The 20,814-nt window shown below is 43.2% G+C and overlaps 2 protein-coding genes across 6 annotated transcripts in view; both read right to left on the bottom strand.

Annotated features, from left to right (window-relative positions):
- Positions 1-372: 372 nt before the first annotated feature.
- Positions 373-5,252, bottom strand: LOC119022832 (emerin homolog 1-like). The gene is made up of 7 exons (XM_037104195.1): positions 5,191-5,252; positions 4,800-4,914; positions 4,229-4,324; positions 2,061-2,095; positions 1,938-1,963; positions 930-989; positions 373-843 (listed from the first exon to the last, which is right to left on the bottom strand). Exons 2-7 carry the CDS (start codon positions 4,876-4,878, stop codon positions 648-650), a joined length of 492 nt encoding a protein of 163 aa, XP_036960090.1. The 5' UTR covers positions 4,879-4,914; positions 5,191-5,252; the 3' UTR covers positions 373-647.
- A 1,510-nt stretch (positions 5,253-6,762) lies between these two features.
- The window catches only part of flna (filamin A, alpha (actin binding protein 280)), a 56,089-nt gene continuing 42,037 nt past the window's right edge, over positions 6,763-20,814 (bottom strand). For 2 of the 5 annotated variants that reach the window (XM_037104136.1, XM_037104140.1), the window contains 21 exons: positions 20,595-20,751; positions 20,317-20,506; positions 19,454-19,477; positions 18,707-18,954; positions 17,245-17,319; positions 16,405-16,504; positions 15,889-16,029; positions 15,651-15,779; positions 14,828-15,001; positions 14,027-14,188; positions 13,702-13,905; positions 13,450-13,602; positions 13,234-13,356; positions 12,187-12,453; positions 11,935-12,072; positions 11,645-11,760; positions 10,414-10,546; positions 10,121-10,297; positions 9,790-10,008; positions 9,488-9,685; positions 6,763-8,317 (listed from right to left, as the gene is read on the bottom strand). In XM_037104136.1, the coding sequence (XP_036960031.1) occupies positions 8,133-8,317; positions 9,488-9,685; positions 9,790-10,008; positions 10,121-10,297; positions 10,414-10,546; positions 11,645-11,760; positions 11,935-12,072; positions 12,187-12,453; positions 13,234-13,356; positions 13,450-13,602; positions 13,702-13,905; positions 14,027-14,188; positions 14,828-15,001; positions 15,651-15,779; positions 15,889-16,029; positions 16,405-16,504; positions 17,245-17,319; positions 18,707-18,954; positions 19,454-19,477; positions 20,317-20,506; positions 20,595-20,751 (3,313 nt within the window). In that variant the 3' untranslated portion in view covers positions 6,763-8,132. The remainder of the gene's footprint in view (positions 8,318-9,487; positions 9,686-9,789; positions 10,009-10,120; positions 10,298-10,413; positions 10,547-11,644; positions 11,761-11,934; positions 12,073-12,186; positions 12,454-13,233; positions 13,357-13,449; positions 13,603-13,701; positions 13,906-14,026; positions 14,189-14,827; positions 15,002-15,650; positions 15,780-15,888; positions 16,030-16,404; positions 16,505-17,244; positions 17,320-18,706; positions 18,955-19,453; positions 19,478-20,316; positions 20,507-20,594; positions 20,752-20,814) is intronic. The other 3 variants (XM_037104138.1, XM_037104137.1, XM_037104139.1) reach the window with 3 other exon arrangements.

The raw sequence follows: 20,814 nt of genomic DNA, 5'->3' as shown, positions 1-20,814 counted from the left end.
GTGTGACAAACTATTGCTAACTTGACCACAGAATTATACTGTGTTGTTTTCATGAGTAGGCAAGGCCAAACGTGACAGCGACATGGAGGACCAGTTTGGGCTGCTCAGACACAGGCAGGCTGATGATATACCGTGCTGCTCAAAACAGCCACACACTCCTTCTCCTGTATCAGCAACACTATAAATGACAACAGCAGGGTTAACCGAAAAGAATCATGAAAAACTCAAATAAGGTTATATCTTTCTGAAAAGGCCTGTCCTATTCTGTTTGTTTTAACTACAGTGTGTGTGTGTGTGTGTGTGTGTGTATGTGTGTGTGACCAGTGTGTGTTCACATGGTAATACAGGAACAAGTCACCCAGTGCAACAGTGTAGATTACTGATGTGTTTTTAATAGTTTTTTGACAACAATGGAGCTTCATGGCAGAGAGGAATACAGTGTCAGACTAGATTTCGGCTGGGTTTGGTCATTTCAAGAGATCTGGTGACACTAAGAAATCTAGTCTGTGGACATCTTTTAAAAGTTTCTGGAATGTGGTCAAACTGTGTATTGGAATAAGAAAACAACACTAGGCTTACAACATTAATACACAAAATAAGCCTTAAATGGAATCAGGAATAAAAAAAACTGTCCTCCTAACCACCATTCAGATCATTGAATCCCCAGAGGGATTGTCTACATTAGTCACATGGCAGTAGGCGTAGTAGAGGACAGCTGCTAACACAGCTAACAGCAGCAGCAGCTGGATCATCTTCCACATGCTGCCTCCAGACTTTCTGACAGGCTCCCTGGATTTTACTGCGCTGTGATTGGCTGTTCTGTTAGTGACCTGGATGGGGGGCCTAAAGCACAGGAGGGAGATGATGTTTAAACCTGGTGATGAAAATGATTACTCAAGCACACCACTAGTGTATTCTACAAGACTCACTCTGTATCATGGTCTGATTCCTCCTCTTCACCTGGCTCCATGTTGCTTCTTTGCCTTAGCCTGGATGGAAGAACAACTGAATTCAATCTAGCAGTGTATCCAATGGCATTTATACACAGTAACCAATGCTGCTGTCAGGTAATGATGAGATGAAACTGGGAATATACTGCAAAGTTTTTTCACTAAGGGCAATTTCACTTAAATCTTTTAATTTTATGCTACACTTAATTTCTTTGTTTCAGAAGGAAATATTATACTTTTTATTCAACTATATACTGTATATCTGACAGCTACGAACAGTAACTAGTCATTTTTGTAGTGATTTTGCAGAAGGTGCAATAGGATTTTCCATTTTTTTTTATGCATCCTAGCAGCATGGCAATGCCGACTGGTCAGACCACCTTGTGGATCCCGATGATTTTGTTCAGACATTCATGTTTCCTTTAGGAGATTTGTTTTTGTTGCTGTTGCACTAATAAGCAAATAGGGTGGACGTGGATAACATTATGCTAAACCTCAGCATGTCAGCATTGTCAATATAAGCCGATCAGCATGCTGTTGCTAGCATGTTAGCACAGAGCCACGACATGCTTTTAGGCTCTGGGGGGATGTTTACTATGTTGGTGGCAAATTTTTGCCATAGACCCAAATTCCAAATCAACACATTACTTAATGTCTGTAAAGTATAATACGTAGGCTAGAGATGTAAATGAGCCAGGCCACAGTTCAGTTTCCTACAATTTGGAGTAATTAAAGAAACTGCACTAACTGACAAACAGAACAGCTGGTCAGGTCTTGTCCCTGCATTGGAGTGCCAGATGTTTCCTGGGTCTCTGTTTGCACTTTCTGAACCTAAACTTGGAGGCGACAGGGCTCACACAGTGAGCACAGACGGTGAGAGGCAGGTGGGTCTGTCAATCCCAGCCCCCTCACAGGTCAGGGCGTTTTGTTGAATTTTTTTCTGTGTGTGTGTGTGTGTGTGTGTGCATGTGTTATAAGTGTACTCACATGTCCCCATAAGACTCCTGTCTAACCTGTAAAAATGAAGCAGGATCATTTGTGATATTATGGACAGTCACAGAGCAGTATTTAGTACAAACACTGAGGGATAAGCAGATGATCCAGACTCACCGGACTCTGATATGTGATGTAGGTAATTTCCTCCTCTGTAAAGAAATAAAACACATTAGTACACTTTGACAAACATTAAAATATCCACAGAAAATAAACACTTGTTGTTTACATTTAAAGACACATCTATTATCAGGATGATTTACAACAGTGTTACATTAGAGCAGCTCTTCTGTTGTTTGTAGCATCTGATGCTTCAGAGCAGGCAGGCAGATTTCAAATATGAGCAACACAGAATGCTATCTTCTTTTCAGAGAGGTATTCACTCTGCATAAGCAGCAAGCCAATCAGAAAGCCCTCATTATTGTTTATGAGCATGGACACAAAATGGCTGGTGACCAACAATTTTTTTATCCTTTGACCTGCTGTTTTTACATTATCACATTTTCCATTTTTATGCTGCTTAGTGTGTGAGAATAGTCACTGGTGTATTTGTGTTAGCAAACTTAATTACCTCATACTGTCCCTTAAAGGGTATCTCCACCAGTTTTCCACATTAAGGTAAGTTAACAGGTGTTGGGGAGTACTACTGCACTTGCAAATGAAGTAGTACGAAGCCTTCTGTGGCTCTGGAGGAAGCTGCATGTTATTTTGATAAACTGCTTCCAGTGACGTCACTCATGTTGCATGCTGGTTAATAGGCTGCCTGTTTTTTAAAAAGCTCCACTACATCTGTAAAACTGTCAGACTCATTCTGGACAGTTAGAAAGCAACTGATACAGCAGAACCAGAGAAAACACATTGTTTACTTTGCACATTCTTATTTCTTTTCAAAACCTGTTGCTTTTCACATAGACATTACTCCTCACTAAAGCCTGTAAACACACTTTAATGTGAAAACTTAAAAAGAATCAGGATCTGTGGATGTTTGTTTTAGCTAGCTGCTAGCCCAGCCCCAAGCCCCACCCCCCAAGTCAACGGTCGCGCTGGCGCATCCAAAACCAGACCTGGGATAAATAATGTCCACGTTTTTTCACGAACATTACAGTCACGTTTGCTTTTTGTCTGGTGCAGGAAGAAACAGTAAAAACGGGCTTTTGTCACGAAAGTGTCCGCAAGCAGGAAGTATTTGTAAGCAAAAAAAACACATTCCTATTGGGGGAATTTGTGGGAGAGAAGTCAGCGAAAAAGTGACAGCAGTGGTGAAAGTGATAGAGACAGCGAGTTTTGAGAGTTGAGAGATTTGTAACATTTTGCGTGTTTGGAGTGTATAGTTAGTGTGTTATGTAGTGTTTGGTGTAGTGTGTTCAGTGTGTAGTGGAGTCGTTTTTTGTGTTGTGAGTCAAAACAACGAGGAGACTGTGTTTTTTAGGACTGTACAGTCACACATGTGAGGTTGTGCTGAAAATAATGACCCCAAACAAGGCATGGTAAATAGTTTTTAGGTGAAATATAATGGTAAAATCCAAAATAGTCAAAAACTGCCAATTATATCCCTGATGTCCCACCTCAACCTCATTTGGCCGTCCATGAAAAAGCTACTTAAACTCCCACTTTTCTACAGGAATATATACTTCCTACGGGCAATGTACTAGTTGTTTAAATGCACAGTATGTAATTTTTGCTGCTATGGCTCTCTCAATCAAAACAGTTGTCCTCATTAAACAATGGCCACTGCTGATGAAAATCTATCTGCATGACTCCAGCAGAAATGTTCCCAGATGAGGTAATGTTCTGGATGGATAACGATGAGGTCATGTAACTATATGTGATTCTATATGTGATATGTGATCGGACCCGAGCTCAGGCATCAATAATAACTATATAAAAATAGCAGCAGTTTTGCTGATGGTCTTGTTTGCTGTTACAGGTCATTTATAATCATCAGAGGAATCATCAGATGGTTTCATAAACACTTAAATGTTCCTCATAGTCACAGCAAAACTGCCAAAGAGTCAGTAGTTGCAGCTTCTCAGCTGTAAGGACTGCCTGATGTGATAATAAATAATAATTAACACATATAAAAGATAATAAGTTATAAGTGAGTTCTGTAGGCTCTGCAGTCAAACTCAAAGTAAAAACTTTCATAGCTTTGCCACCTGTGAATCACTGAAAGTTTGAGGTTTGAAATCACACCTCTATCACCTACCAACTTCATGCAGTTCATTGATAGAGCCACACATGAACAATTAACCAAGTGGCACACAACCTCTGCAGCAGCGTCCTACCTTCCTCTCTGTAGTAGGTCTTATCAGACGAGGCTTTCACTGGAGCGCTCTCCATGGCCTTTTCCAGCTTCTTCTCATACAGCCTCCGAGTAGACTCTGTTCACACAAGCACATCAACAGTGCTTCATTATCCTGACCACAGTGAACACAAAATAGAGATAATATGACATGTCTGCATCAACTAAGTGCTGGAGGAGATGTTGGGTTGCATCATGTGCAATGTTGAAATGATGAAGTGATAAAATAAAGGGTTAGCAGTGTGAGTCTGTTTGAGTTCTGTTCTGTCTTATTACGACAGCTAAAGGACACAACTGAACTGTCAGAGTATTAAGGTAAACCATGTAGACAAAGTAGTGGAGCATAAATAGAACATAGACTGTAAAAATCTGTGAACCCTTCAAACAAGGTGGACTGGTTGTCAGTCATGGAGGCACTGGTATGTATTTCCTGTACCAGCTGCTTTCTATTCAATTCACACTGTGACTACAGTCCTCCTCAAGTGACTGAGCCCTGTCAACATGATTAAGTGGTGCTTATGAACAGTAATCAGGTCATTATGCTCATTTCTCACCAACAATGGGTCCATGTTTGATGCCATACTCAGCAAGCAGCTTGCTGATGTCCTCGTCGCTTCTGTCCGTCAGAGCCATGAGCAGCAGCAGCAGCAGCAGCAGTTGTCCCTGTGAGGACGGCAGGAGACAGAGCAGTGAGCGCGCGACAGCCACAGGACAGGAACCAGTCCGCTCCGCTCCTCGCGCCATTTTTGCTCCCTGCTGCCACACTGTCGTGGCCGCGCGGGCTAACTTCACCAGGCTAACTTCACCAGGCTAACACACACTCCACCCGCCCCAAGACCAGACCCCTCCCACCTCGCCAACAGTAAAGACGAGCGATTACAAATGACTTTTAAGTTTAGACTTGTTGGATTCAAGTTGAAAGCAAATAATTCCACTCACCTGTGAATCACTCTGAGGAGCTGAGCAGAGCTGAGCTGAGCTGAGCTGAGCGGAGGCAGGACGGCAGTGAGCAGGCTCCACAGCACAGTGGGTGGAACCTCTGGCAACATCTGGAAGAGGAACTTGACACACCTAGGGGCCAGCTCCAGCAGCTGGCTCACAGGGATATGTTCAACTTCATATGAAAAATTCCTAATGCGCATATAGAAATTTGCTAAATCTCTCCTAAACGTTTTCCCTTTCTCCTTTAGAACTAAGTCCACCCTCTGAAATCTCCTGCTTCACCAGCACAGTGTAATAAGCTGATGGTGCTTATATATTTCTATATATGCTGTCTTCATGTCTGATATCTGTACTGTATGTTTGTACATTAGTTACACCAGCTTTGTACATTAGGGTTGAAGGTTCATTTATCATTACACAACAACATGCAAGTTGTATTTCCCTTATGCCAACAGGAAAAAACTTTTTTTTTTTTTTACTGTCTGAATGTTGAGAATGAGTTCAGGAGTCACAGCCTGGGTAATAAAGCTGCTCTGTAGTCTGGTGCTGCAGCAGCAGATACTTCTGTATCTGTTGTCAGGTGGCAGCAGGGTGAACACACTGTGTCTGGGTGGGTGTTGTCGTTTACTGTCTCTGGGCTCTGTGCAGACATCTCACTCCACTGATGTCACTGATGCTCTGTAGATGTACCAGTGATGTTCTGGTGGTTTTAATCGGTCCTGGGCCGTGATGAACCATGCCAGTCAGGATGCTTTCTATTGGTCCTCTGTAAAAGTGACCAGAATCTCACTCCAGAATTGAGCCTTCCTGAGTTTTCTTCCCTTTACATGAATCATTGTATATTATTCACATACTTGCCCACACATTAAAATAATGTTATGTCAGGAGAACAACTGCATTACAGGCCATGCAAATACTAAATCATTAAAGAGCTGTGGTGTTCCAGTATCTGCACAAGAATATAGCAGTGTTTAGTGTGCATAATGAAATTGATTAATGATAACTGACCTCCAAGTAGCCAAACGTTCCTTGCTTTGTTCCTGCAAGTTGACTAAAGATTTCCATTCACTGACCGCTAACTTCAAATCTCAAGTTATTACTGGTATTTGTAACTATGGTTTCTTCCTGAGGCTGTCAGAGCTGCATTTAGACTTAAATAGACTCTTTGGTACATCAAGCTCGTTTCTGCACTTGAAACAAAGTGGCTCCATTAAAAGGCAGGCCTGTCATTCAAAGCTCTGCATACACAATAAAGTTGGGAGACTCCCGTCCTGCAGCGTCCTCTGGAGGTAGAAAGTGAGTCTGACCTAATATGGAGATGGAGTTTTCCAGGAAGGGCGTTGGCTGCCAACTCCAGTGATGTACACATTTTCCCCTCACTGGAAACTTCTCTGGATTTACACTTATACTACTTTATACACTACTTCTACACATTACTTCCATGTACACTCCATAATTCATAATGTTACTACAAGTGTAGCTCTTGTATTTTTTGTATTTGTCATGAAATAACTTTTTATTTACCCATTCACTTATTGCGAACTTAAAGTCTGGAGACACAAAACAGACATGAGATTGACAGAAAAATACTTAGACAACTTTATTGTGTATCAAAATACTGTCTTACAAACACTTTTAAAGCCTTTTTTTTACGGACAAGATTCATTTTTTGTTTGGAAAGATAGATTAAGCACAAAGCGAGCTGGAAGGATGAAGGGGGGGTGAGATACAAACACTGAGCAGAAAACAAAGCAACATCTGTTCTCCTTTGTTTTTGGTCATCAGGGTTTCGGGACATGACAAACCATAAAATCATCTTCTGCCCTTCTGTCCAGCACAACTTTAGAAACGTCCCTTTTTAAACCTTTTGATTTGTACGAAAAAGTTCCAATCCACCACACACACACGTAATGTTGATGTTTTTCTGAATCAGAGGCTGTCTGTATCCTAAGAGTTGTACAACCTAAGGAACATGCAGATCACAGGTTGGTATCACACGTTGACACACAGAAAGCGTTGTTTCTCAGCAGCAGTGGTGAGAGAGCAGGTGTGGGACTAACCATGAGTAAGCTTCTGCTAAATGTGTCTTCATGTTGCCCTACCTGTAATCTTTTGGAATTATTTCCCTATTCTAATCCATATAACGGCTTTAAGAACAGCAGTGCCTAAAACTGGTTCACACTAGCAGCAGATCAAACAACTGGGTTAGTTAAAGAGCATTTGGGGATATAGAACAAGCACAAGCTGTTCATCTGACTTTTCTATGGACAATTAAAGGTCTTACACCAAAGAGCTCTTTTACACATTCTTACATAGGAACCAAGGGCCAGGAAGGCACATTACTTCTGACACTCTTTGATTCAAGTCCTGTGATTGTTCATAAAAGTCTGAATCCATTTAATATGTATGTAAGAGTAGCTCCTCCAGTGTAAACAGTAACCTTCCATCCAAAGCCGGACTCAGCGGGGCCAAAATCTACTGCTGCTACACTACACTACACTACAATACACTATGCTATCATTCTACACTAGTTCAGACATGTCTACTTATGTCCACTGCTGGCTTACAGTAATAGAAAAGGTGCATCTTCTTCCTCCCTAGTTTACTGAATGATGTGATGGGCTGAATGAAACACATGGAATGAATGATCACAAAGACTATTAAAGATATTCTGTGACTCTGCATTCATCTTTGGGATATTTTGGTGTTCTGATATTCATTTGTGGAAGAACAGACTCTCACATCAGTGTTTACTCTCAGCCAGATGTCAGATGTCTGTTCTCTAAATAGTTTGAACATTAGATGCAAAAAACCAAAAACAAAAGCCAGAAATCTGAATTTGGAACATGGGAGGGTTTGGAGCTGTAAACAATGATCGGTTAGATAAAATATCAGTTGTTGAGTACAGAACAGTGGTATGAGTTTCTGATTGTGGAGCTAGGGTTTTAGACAGTGATGTGGTAGGGGCTCCCAGGGATGTGTTCATCTCCCCACTTGACCACCAGGATGTACTCTCCCTTGTCTTTAAGCTGGTAGCTGACGTTGTACAAGCGGTTACCCAAATGTTTCACTAGGATCTCCTCACAGGGGACCTTGGGACCATCCACACCAACCAGGAGCATGTTACGACCTGTTGATGGACACACAAAGAGCATCTACATTCAAATATTGTTACTTTAATGAGTCAAAGCTGTGCTCATATGACACAGTACACTCAAATGACATTGTATTTGTGTATCATTTCTTAGTATGCAATGGGACAGTTTCAGCAAAGAAAAATGAGTGATAATTGAAAAATGATGATAGTAACCTCTCACTCAGTCAAAGAGTCGGTTCAGACCTGATGTTAACATCTGTTAGTTCACTGCTACATTAAACAACTGTGATCAGATACCAATTCCTGCTCTATGCATGAATGAACACATCTGTCTCTGGGACAAACAAACACAATGGTTTTTACCCAAAGACAGAAAGAATTTCATGTAGAACATTTGCAGAATTTACATGAAGGTCCAAATAATGAAGAATGAGTCAGAGACAGAGTTTCACAGAGTTTGTAAAATGTCTAACTAAAATTGAGACATTTGATAATGGAGTCTGGGGACTTTCTCCACGGGGACAAAGAAGTAGCCTATATTGGTTACGCTTTAGTGTCTTTGTAAAATTTGACCTGTTGATAAAATGTTGTCTTCTTTCATAAATGGAGTGTAAATGGTGAAATCAGTGTAAACAGTGTGTTCAAACAGCTGATCAATGTTGGCAGGTAAGTACAGACATGCTGCCACAAACTGCATAACCTCGCCTTCTTTCAAATTTGTCTTTAAATCTCATGTAAAACATCAAGTGTTTTACCTAACTGGAAAATTGGTCAACTGTTTTCCAGGTTCTCCAGGACATGTGGTCAGCGCAGCTCAGAGGTCAGTACTATCGAGACAACTTGGTGTTTGTGCATATTTGACTAAAATTTGACCCACAAATCAAAGCCACTGACTGATGTACTTTGCCCCACAGTCATTTATGTTGCTGCATAATTTTGATGTTTGAATGCTTTGTTGATTATGCTTTTTTAGGCCTAACTGTTGTCAGGTTGCCATTTATTGAGCACAGAATACATTCTTATTTGCTCAAATAAAATCATGCTTCGGGCCCTAATTTCTCCACTCATTATAACATTTAAAAAATCTCTTTTCTGTTCACTAAATGTCCCAGCATATTATTTCATGAACACATACCAGCTTTTGTCCCAGACTTATCTCTTGGTGGGATTGAAGCAAACAAAGAAGATCACAATCACACAAACCTGCTTTGCTGCAGTCGACACTGAAGCTGTTTTTCTGACCGATGAAGCCCTTGGTCAGGCCCAGGCCCTTGGCAACAACTTTGCTGGCATCTGACTGGGTGGGAGCACCCTGCTGGGAACAGCTGATGGCACGGGTCACAGGGTCAACCATGACAGAAGATGTTTCGTGCATACTATGGCTGGACACAAGCTTGGAACCTAGAAGAAGATAAGTGAAAGTTACTCTCAAACATATTTATGTTCAGTTTAAATCAAATCCTTTCAAAACATTTTGTCTGGCTGAATATAACGATGTTCCTCACCAGTGATCTTGGCTTTAAAGGGGCTACCAACGATGTGGTAAGGACCTCCGTATTTGATGGAAATTAAATAGTTGCCAGGAGCCATTGGGGTGTATGTGACCCTGTAGCCCTCAGGGCATTCCACACAGTCCATCTTCACCTTGGAGGGCCCATCGATGGTCACAGCTAAAGCACCGGGGCCTGCGCTGCTCGTGTTCACCACAAATTCACATGCAGTTCCTGGAGGCAAACGAGACAGAATACGGAGATGGATGTCATGTTCAGTAGGGCATGTGGAGAGACTGAAGTTCAGTTCACTCCGGTGTCATTTAGTTGTCTCCTGTTGTTTTACCTGTGATGCCTCCCTCCAGTCCTGGTCCGTAGGCAGACACCATCCCAGGGTCTCCAGCCTGGCCCGTCTCTCCAACTCGAATCTTAAACGGACTTCCAGGGATGTGACTTCCATTGAACTTAACATCAATTAGATAGAGACCATTTTCTCTGGGGATGAATCGCACTGCGTACTTATCTAGACAAACAGTGAGGGGGTTAAAGGTAAGGCACATGGAAACATCTTCTATCAGAAGTCGGCCCTAAATGTGACACCGTGTGAGAAGAGGGTTTGGAAGCCATCGCTGTGGTTACCTTGGTCAATCTCTGTGACGCAGCATTCCTCCAGAGCTCCGGATGGGCTGTGGACCTTTGCATCAATCACACCCTTCGCCCCGTTCAGGCTGACAGCAAACGATGCTGGCTGGTTCACCTTCAAACCCGACTCCTGCTCGAGAACACATACTCACACACTCAACACTGGATCACCATTATTTCACTGAAGAACTATCCAAACTTTCCTCCGCTGACCTCAACGATCAGCAAACCGTTATTCAATAACGTCTACTAAATAATATCATGATCACCACAGTATCATGTTCAGATAACTTATGCTACTATGTGCCTTACCTGGAGGTCGCTAAAAAGGCTAAAGAGGAGGGCTGTGCAGTGAAAAGGTAGAGGTAAATGTGTTAGCAGTTCGACAGAAGCAGAAGAGAAGAGAGAAAGTCAGTGACACGTTTTTGTGAGAATGAGCAGGTGTTGACAGTTTTCTCTGTGAGAATTACTGTATCTTTATGCACATGTGTTTCTGTGTGAGGGCAGGTCTGTGTGCAGGTGAAGATACATATTAATGTATGAAAGTCAGTGTTGTCCACCTCCACCAGCAAAAGAAGAACTAATCGAGAAGTCAGAATTATGGGATGGTTGTTACTGGTTACTGCTTCCACAGGGTCGTATGTACCTGTGTGAGTGTGTACAGAGACAGGAGAGAAACAGCCCATGGCAGACCTCTTTAACCCTTTAGCGCCCCTTATCACTGTCAGAGGTGGGAGGCTGTTGGGAGCCTTTAGAATGAGGCACGAGAAACACACACAGTCCTCTAGTATTCCAGAAGCCCTCACACTGTCTCACAATGCAGTAGCAGAGCCGATCCCATCCTGCATCTAAAGCCTTCACTCTATCCAGCTACACCTGCCAAAACATTTACTGAACCTAACTATTACACTTCACTGGTAGAATTGCCAAATAAGACTCTGTCATCTGTCTTTGGTACCAACTCTAAACTATCCACACCCTCATGAGCTGAAAGTTCTGGTGCGTCTGTTCTTTGAAATTACACAAACTGAACTGCAAAACTTTCAGGAAGGTAGACCTTTCTGCAAATCTTTTACATTGCGTTGTTCATGATATCCTTCCCATGACCAGACTTCCTCAATCTGATATAGCCCAAAGTAAAACTATGATCTGCTGCTGCTGCATTGTAGGCAATGCCCTGTGGCCTGGTGTCTGTGCACACGGATGTGTGTGTGTCTCAGAGCCTCACCTGAAGACTGGCAACAGTGAGGCGACGGGCGTCATCTGACGGCGAGGCCACAGGGACGATGAAGGGGCTGTCAGGGATGTGCTCGTCGTTGAAACGAATCGACACCTCATAGTCTCCTACGGGAGAACAGATTTAAGGTCAGAAACAGCCACACTGACACAAAGACAGTGACAGGAATCAACAACAGACATACATAGGTTAAAATGCATTAAAGAGCAGAAATGTACAGCACAAATGCAATTTATACTGCAGCAGATTCTCAGTTGTCATCCAATCATGTCTCCTCTCACCAGGCTCCTGCACGATGTAGGACACTCCACTGGAGCCGTCCTTGCGGTCCTCAAAGGCGATTTCAGCTTTGCTTGGTCCCTCCACAGCAATGCTGAGACCTCCAGCTCCAGCCTCCCTTGTCCAGATACTGAACTCGGCTACAAACAGCAGAGAGGCCAAAACAGAGTCAGGTGCACTATAGAAACACGCATGCACACACACACACACACACACACACACACACACACACACACACACACACACACACTCACCTGGTTCTCCAGCCTCTGCTCTCTCCAGGCCTGGTCCTCCAGCACGAACCTTATGAGCCCCGCCTTCTCCCAGGGGGCCGACTGTAAACTGGAAGGGGCTGCCAGGCACATGTTGCCCGTTGTATCTCACACACACAGTGTGAACGCCTGTCTCAGTGGGGACAAAACGAATGCAGTAGGTGTTGTTCTCTCCCTCCATAATGTCCGCCTTGTGAATCTGGCCAGACGGGCTGGTCACCTGGGCTGTCATGTCTGCTATGCTGATCTCTGAAGAGACGACACACAGACAATTGAATCATTGAAAACACACATGCATTGGGTGATGAAATTTACTAAATGTACAAACAGACATTTTAAGAAATACGCTTCATTTTGAGTTGGATGAAAAGACTGATTCCAAGTTCTCTTTGCTGCAGCTTTCTTTGGCTGTAGCTAATCATCATCAGCCATCATTAGCAAGTATCCCAGTTAGCTGTAGAGCTAAGTGGCCCTTTCAACAGACAGAAGTCTGCCTGCACTGGGACCACAAATGTTTCTTCACACTCTGCTGTGATGTTAATTATTTTTAAAACATGAAAGAAAAATGAACAAACTAATTCTGGCCATAACTTACAGATTGCTCCTATAATGTGAATCCAACTATCAGCAAAATTAAATGTATTCTGCTTGTTTTTTTCTGTGTGGGCTAACATTAGCTAAAGCTAGTCTACATAAGCTGTCACAGAAGAAAACAAAAATCCACAGAGTGCACTAAACTGAGGTAGTGCTGGACCATGAGTTACACTTTTCATTGTGTCAGAGGAAGAACATGTAGTATGTTTTTGCAAAAGTAAAGGTAGTCTCACGCTAAAGTCACACACAGAGAATAGAGAAAAGCCATTGCCCCAATTCAGCAACAACGGGGTTTCTCAAAGTATTCTGTCTACAGTTTCAGTGATAAGAAATCTCATAAATCACACCCACTGCGTCATAACGTGAATTCTGTAGAGCTTCTACCATGATTACAATGACCTGCGTTCGGATTTCATTATGTCCTGTCACAGTCACCTGGGATCTTAAGACTGAGGTCACACTGGCTGCCAACATTGGCGACAGATGCTGCTCTCCTCTTCCTGGTGATGCTCTCCTTCATCCTGCCCTCCCCGGTTACCTTGACTGTGAATGCACTCCCTGTGCACATAAAAACACAATGATTGTTTCAGTTTAGCCAATCAGAACAGCATTGCTACACTCTGTCATTCCTGTCTGCTTTAAGGTACGCACCTGGCACATGTTGGTCGGCAAACTTTATGTTAATGATGTAATTTCCTGGCTCAGTGGGGCAGTAGGTGACCTTACAGGTGCCGTCCTCCTGGTCCTCAGTGTTGATGTCCACTTTACTGGGTCCCTCAATGGACAGGCTCAGGCCACCATAGCCTGCAAGGAAGAAATGTGAGAGTAGGAGAAATATGCAATAAGGATGACAGAAACATGTACTTGTTATATAAATACTTAATACTTGTTACCAACAACTACCTGCTTCGCGGGTGTCAATGATGAATTCAGCGGGCTCAAAGGTCCTGGCCTCAGTCAGGCCCTGGCCACTCACCCGCACACGGCTAGCATCACCAATCTCTGACTGGTTGATCATAACAGAAATGGGGCTGTTGGGAATATGGCGATTGTTCTTCTTGATGTTCACCAGATGTTCTCCAATCTCCTTAGGAACAAATGAGATGCCTGTGACAGACAGATACAAATTGACAGGAGGGAAGAGTTAGAACAAGATCAATAATCTGACAACGGCTAAGACTGAACTTTTCACTCACCTTCTCCTTGCTTTCATTCGACACACACTTACCAACATGTCCGTTACGCAGCACTTTTAGCAGGCAGGGCTCCTCGCGGCCCGAGGGCGTGGTGAGTGAGGCGGTCAGCTGGTTGAGGTCAAGCTCTCCTATGTCCAGTGGGATATCTGCAGCTGAGCCCACCTTCAGATGGGACATCCTCATGGAGTCATCACCTGTAGACACAACAGTGACAGGTCAGTTAGAGCACACCCTGAAAGGAGAATATAGTATAGGGCAGTGGTTCAAGAATCTTTTCTGCCATACCCCCCCGATTACATTTTTATCAACTATGTCAATATTTGGAAAACTAGAAATCCGAAAGAAAGTTTCTGACTCCACCGACTAGGGTTCTTCTTTGTCTTTGTCTTTCTTGACTGCAGATGTTTGATCGGTGAACACCATTGCTCGTTATTATGCTTATGGGATAATTCTTACCAACCTAAACACTCTTTCCCCACATGAATCACATCTATAAACTTTTTTGCCACAGGCATTTTGACTTGAATTTGAAGCGATGCAATTTACGAGGGCTTTGTACCACCAACAATGCAAAGCAGCCATAAATAACACTATCAGTGACACCTGTGTTTGACCACCCAAAATATAACTCCATTTTCTTTCTACATTTTAACCTTGTTCATGCGTCTCTGTGTTCCTGCCAGAGACAACTGTCCTCCTGTTTGGAACCACTGGGAGAAGGAGTTCTTCACAAAAAAGATCCAGCCAGTGGGAATGTTTTCATGTTTGTTTGCAATGTTACGACTTTCATGTTCCCATTGAACAATCCAGGACTTGAGAATAGATGATATTACCGGTAATTCTAGCAGAGAAGGGGCTGCCAGGGATGTGCTTGTCATTATATTTGACCAGGATGCTGTAGTCTCCTGGCAGGACAGGCAGGTAGGACACAGTGCACGTCCCATCCTGGTTGTCCACACAGCTGATGTCCGCCTTGGATGGACCCTCAATGGCCAGAGACAGACCACCTACAAGACATTCCAGGAACAGATGGTGTTTTTGTATGATTAGTCTTTATTAATACCTGTATATATGTTCTATGATTGTGTAGCATGAAGGAGCAAACTTCATTTCGTTACGCAACCCTTTGTTGTACAATGACAAATAATCTGTCCTGTGATTGTGTGACTGATCACAGCAGACAAGCTGTATGGAGATATCTGATGTTTCTCTATTTTAAGTCTTCAGCTACTTCAGTTGTTTAGCAGAATGCTGCGACTCTGTTGTGAAGCATTAGAAACATTTGGTGGACTACGACACCTCACCTTACTTTCCGTTGACATGGTCAGGGCTCTAGACTAACTTTTTTACTAGGAGCACAGTGGTCCCTAACTGAAAATTTTAGGAGCACGATCACTCAATTTTGGTGCGCACACTGTAAATCAATTATACTGACATACAAGTGACCCCAGGTAAAAATACCTCACATAAGGTTCAGCTCTCGCTGCAGATGTCCTTTATTCTGTAATGTTATGTATGTTTGGGTGTTTCTTTATGATGTATTCTGATGAGCATGTGATACCAGAGAAATTTCAGTGCGAGCGGACAATAAAGTGTCATCTGTACAACAGCTGCTGCACACAGCCAGGTGTATACTGCCATGTGACTGCGTCTTACCCTCTCCAGCATCTTTAGTGTTAACAGTGAAGACAGCAGGCTTGTTGACAGTCCCATGAATGAGGCCGGGGCCATAGGCACTAACATTACCACTGTTCATGTAGTCCACATAGAACTGTAAAGGACTTCCTATGAATGAGAACAGATAGAAGGAAAAAGAGCAGGAGACATCATTTATCATGCACCTCACAAACATCTCTCTCTGTATCTCTGTTAACTCTTCAGACGGATGCTGTACCTGGGATGTGGATTCCGTCATATTTGATGTCCATCTCATGCAGGCCAGCCTCAGTGGGCGCATACTTGACAGTAACAGTGCCGTCCTTGTTGTCTGTGATGTCAGGCTTGGCCACCTTGCCCGATGGCATTCGGACGTCACCTTTAGCAGAGGACAGAAACAGACAGTGTGGTGAACACTAGAGCATGGAAAACTGTGTGAGCCTGCTGGGCCCGGCCGGGCCACGGGTCGGGCTGCAACAAGAATGTTGAAATGATGTTCAGGTCCGGGTCTGGCTTGTTGCCTCAAAGATGTAAAATATATGTTAATATATTTCTATTTTGTATCTGCATAGAACAGTAATGATTTGAGGTAATATACACTGTGCATACCTGTAATCAGGATGACAAGGCAAGCTGTAACCATGGTAACAACTGTTACTTATGTGATCATTTAAATCTGCTGACTCGATTACTATTCTCTGGAACTCAACAACACAGAAATCACCACAGACTGCTGCAGATGTGTGTATTTTACCTGTGATCTCTCCCTTCTGGATGGTGAATGGGATAACCAGGTCAAATGGTCTCAGCCCTGCTACATCCAGACCATTCATCCCCATCGGTCTGTCCGTTGCCTGGAAGACAGAGGGCAGAGGTCAGACACTGTCTGTGTGGAGGTTGGGATGATGGGTGTGGTTACAGTAACAGCATACGTAACAGATGCAGTCAACAGTGCAGGACAGAGGGGTACAAGCTTCCACACACCAACAAACAAAATGGGATGAGACAATCATGAGATGAAATGATTGACAATGGAGATGACAATGGTGATCAAGGTCAGGATGATGACATCAACACACACTGTGAGAGAGAATGAGATGAGGACAAAAACACTGGTGGGATAAGGGAGAGGAAAGACGTTAGCCATTTTCAAAATGTGGAGCAGCTGACACGTCCACATTGATGAGTCTCAAAATGGCTGGTTTGGTCTCCTAAGCGAGCTGACATACAGACAGGCTGCACAATCAATGGAAAATATCTTATTTCCAAATTACTCAAAATATTTTCGATGTTGCTGAATTGAAACTGCACACGATTCTAGTAGTGTGACACTCATGAGAAGAAGAAAATTTGTGTTTTGAAACTGCGCAGCTCTGTTGCACTGTCCATGTGTGTAATGAATCCTGTTTATGAGGTGATGGGAGGTAAATGAGAGAAAAAGCCCGTCAGAGATGAAACACCTGCAATGAGAGACAGCAGACACTGATGCAGGCTGATGACAATGATGTAGAAGAGAGAAAGGGGTAACAGAGGAAGCTGAACAAAAATGGAGTTGAGAGGGATGAGAGAAGCTGGAGGCAGAGGTTTTAGGTACCCAGGGCTGTTGAGCGTAGTACTGGGGCATTTGGTTCTGCTGCATGAGCTGGTCGGATGGAGCTCCTTCCAGCGCCTGAAAGGGGTGGGAGATGGTAAGGGGGTGGGTAGGGGATGGAAAGGGTCAAACAGATGGAAGGGAATGGTGGGGAATAAAACAGTGGTCAGAGTGATTCAAAAAAATGTCTGATGCCACCAGGAGCCAATCACGAAGCTTCTGTAAGGAGAAACAGTGTCAAGGAACTTTGGTCCACACAGCATCTCTCACTTACTCAGTAACGGCAAACACAAACAGAGCAAAGTACGTTGATCGCTCTGTTGGTTTTCCTAAGGAAGCATCAGCTGTTTCTCAGGAATGTTCCTCCTGAATGATGAAATCATTAAGTTTGGTTTGGACCCTTACTCAATAACTAAGACAAATTAGCCCTTAACCATCAATTCATCAGTCCATAGCCTACACTAGCAAGTTCCATCTCTGTACCTAGTTTTGTCCCGGCTGCAATAAAAAAGACTCTGACACACAGATTTGTTGTTTAGAAAGCAGTGTCTTCATTTAGTTGTGCAACACGTTTCTCTTTGTTCTAGTAAAATACTGACGATCATTATCATCATTATATGCTTTTAAGATACTTGTCATAAGATTTGATCACGGAAAGCGACTCTGTTTCTTCTTCTCTGCATCTGAGTGTAAGGTCCATCTTTATGCAAATGACAGTGTTGTAAACTGTGTTGCTGATGCTGTTCAATGAGCCAACGAGAAATCACATTACTTTAATGTGCTTGAAAATGTTCCTAATTCTATAATACATAACAAAAACCCAACAAAATTCTCGCTGTTCTTCAGATTTATAGACATACATTACAATAATGTATAATATAAAATAATACTGAGCGCTGACTGGAGCTGGAGGGGAAATGCACAGAGAGGAGGGGGGGAAGGGGAGGTTCATCTCAATTCAGTCAGACAGACAGACAGACAGACAGAAACTTGGTGCGTGCGGATGCTTGCCAACTTATAGCTAATGTGCAGTTAAGTAATCTGGCTGTTTAAGGTGAATTAAAACAAAAATGTGAATAAATACAACGGATCCTGCTGTCAAAATCCCTGCACTGGTGGTAAACACACTATTAAAAGACCCCCCTTCTAATGAATCTGTGACTCAGGCACAAACACTCACAGTTGAGGTCATGTTTTAAAGTTTGATTCACATTAAATTTGGTCTCGTTCGTAGCGACCAGAGTAACCGGATGAAAAACACAGTTATACTGAGTAAACTTGGATTTCTCTGGTTTAAACATTATTGGATATATTTGGAATAATGTTAGTACACATGTTGAACAAAGGTCTTACAGTTTTTAGATATTTTAATGCAAAGCTATTATATCTTTAGAAACTTTGTTCTGCCTGTGTGTGACTGCTCTGCTCAGCCAACCTGCCCAGTATGAATGAAACGTTAACTCACCGTGACTTGGAAGGGACTGTTAGGGATGTGCTCTCCTCCGAAACGGACGCAGATGACATACTCTCCAGGCTGCGGGGCCGTGTAGAAGATGTCAAATGTGCCATCCTCATTCTCAACAACATCCACGTCGAGCTCTGCCCCCTCTGGCGTGCACACACTGCACGTCACCTTGCCTTTCCCAGCAGCTTTAGCATCCACTGTGATGACTGTCTGTTCGCCGATCTGGATTGTTGGGCCAACACCGGCACCTTAAGAATTGGGAGGAAAAGATCAGTAATGAGGTAGACACACACAGACACACACAGACACACGCACGCAACCTCAATATTGAGCATGCACATTCCCCAACCATGAGACCAGGTTAAAGTTGAATGAAATCCAGTCATGTTATTTTCATCTACTGTGTGTTGTTACCAATGACTCACATGTTATTATCAAACAGGTTCCATGAGGACCGAAAACTAGATTAGCCATTTCCACCATGCCATCCTACCTACTCTGTTAGTCCATTAGTTTGTCCAGTAATAGAGAGGAGACAGAGACAAACAGTTATGAGAGTGGAAGTAAGAGATGAGATGAGAGGAAACTAGGTATGGCAGAGAGAACTACAAGAGAAGAAAAAGTAAAGTGAAGGATAGAGAATGGCATAGCATATTAAAAGCTGGTGCCAACGTACTCCATGCTGACAGAAAAGACAGGAAAGTTGGAGTAGTTCCTCGACATTCTGAAGTCGTTCAGTAGGCTTACCTAAACCGTGACCGCCGATTGAGACTGATAATAGGAACGGTGAGAAGCAGGGGAGCGAGAAAAAAAAAAGTGACAAATAAAAGACAGTCAGGTGGGGTGGGGGTGGTGGGAGGCAATTACTGTGCTTCAATCACTTGGATGAAAACAAATGGTGGTGGAGGAGAGTGAAGCAGGTGGTGGTGGAGGTGGGGGTCTGTGTGTGTGTGTGTGTAGCAGGGACTTGGGTCAGGGAAAGTGTAACTGAGGAGCACAGCGTGAGGAACACAACATGACAATGCATGAAAAATGAGACATGAGCAGCAGGTGTGCTGAGAGATATAACCTTAAATAAATGAGCTGGGATTTCCTGCCCTCTCACAGATGTTCTGTCTTTTCAAAATCTGCTCTCAGTATATTTGACTAGAAATAAATCAAGTGTAATGAAAGTTGCAACAGGAGATTATGGTTCGTGATTACTTTAAATGGCACACAATGCAGCCTGGAAATAAAATAATTTCCAGTGAAATATAATTGGCGTTCAACACCTTTAATGAGACACTAATCAGGGAATGATCTCATTTAATTTAAAGGAATAGTTTGACATGTTAGAACAGACGTTCCCTTTTTGGTTCCATAACTCTCTTGTGTGAAAGAGAACGTACTGTATGTATGTAAAGTGTATGAATGCTATGAAGCTAGAGCCGGCAGCCGCTAGCTTAGCACAATGACTGGAAGTGGGAACAGGAAAATGGCTGGTTTAGCCCTGTTCAAAGGTACATAAATCCACCAATGAGCACCTCTGAAGCTCTTTAAGGGACCCGCTAAAATGTATGAGTAGGATTTGTGTAACAACATGTTCGGAGGTTGAACAGTCCTTGACATACCTGTTACAGTGCATTTGCTGGCATCTCCGGTTGGCAGGGCCCTGATACGGTAGGGTGAGTATGGGATCTCATCTCCTCCGTACTTTATGAGGATGGTGTATCTGCCAGTCATGTCTGGCACATAGGACACCAGGTAGGTCCCATCATGATTGTCACGGATGTTGGCCTTCTTATGTTTCCCCTCTGGGTCCTGTCAGGGAAAGTTACCAAAGTCTGAAAACACTTACCAAAGTATTTCATTTTCTTTTTTATAATATTTGTCACATGTGAGCACTTACAGTGATCTGCACAGCCAACAGTCCCTCGCCCGCGTCTTTAGCATCAATGGTGAACTCAACGGGCAGAGAGGCAGGCACCCCAGTGGTGTTGAGGCCGGGTCCGCTGGCACGCACCTTACTGGCATCGTGGGTGGGAAGCACCTTCACCTTGTAGGGGCTGACAGAGGGTGAGAGGAGAAACTGTAAGCATGAAGACAAACTGAGGAGAAACAAAAAGCCA

This window comes from Acanthopagrus latus, chromosome 7, assembly GCF_904848185.1.
Source record: "Acanthopagrus latus isolate v.2019 chromosome 7, fAcaLat1.1, whole genome shotgun sequence".
In the NCBI taxonomy this organism is placed as follows: Eukaryota; Metazoa; Chordata; class Actinopteri; order Spariformes; family Sparidae; genus Acanthopagrus; species Acanthopagrus latus.
The sequence above is the reverse complement of the archived record's forward strand: the minus strand, read 5'-3'. Positions and strand labels throughout refer to the sequence as shown.

Bases quoted from the DNA above. Each gene is read 5' to 3' on its own strand.
- LOC119022832 (XM_037104195.1), bottom strand. From the start codon at position 4,878: ATGGCTCTGACGGACAGAAGCGACGAGGACATCAGCAAGCTGCTTGCT. The intron at 1,964-2,060 runs GTGAGTCTGGAT...TCATTTTTACAG, and splicing joins ACATCACATATCAGAGTCCG to GTTAGACAGGAGTCTTATGG. The intron at 990-1,937 runs GTGAGTACACTT...TCTTCCATCCAG, and splicing joins CAGGAGTCTTATGGGGACAT to GCTAAGGCAAAGAAGCAACA.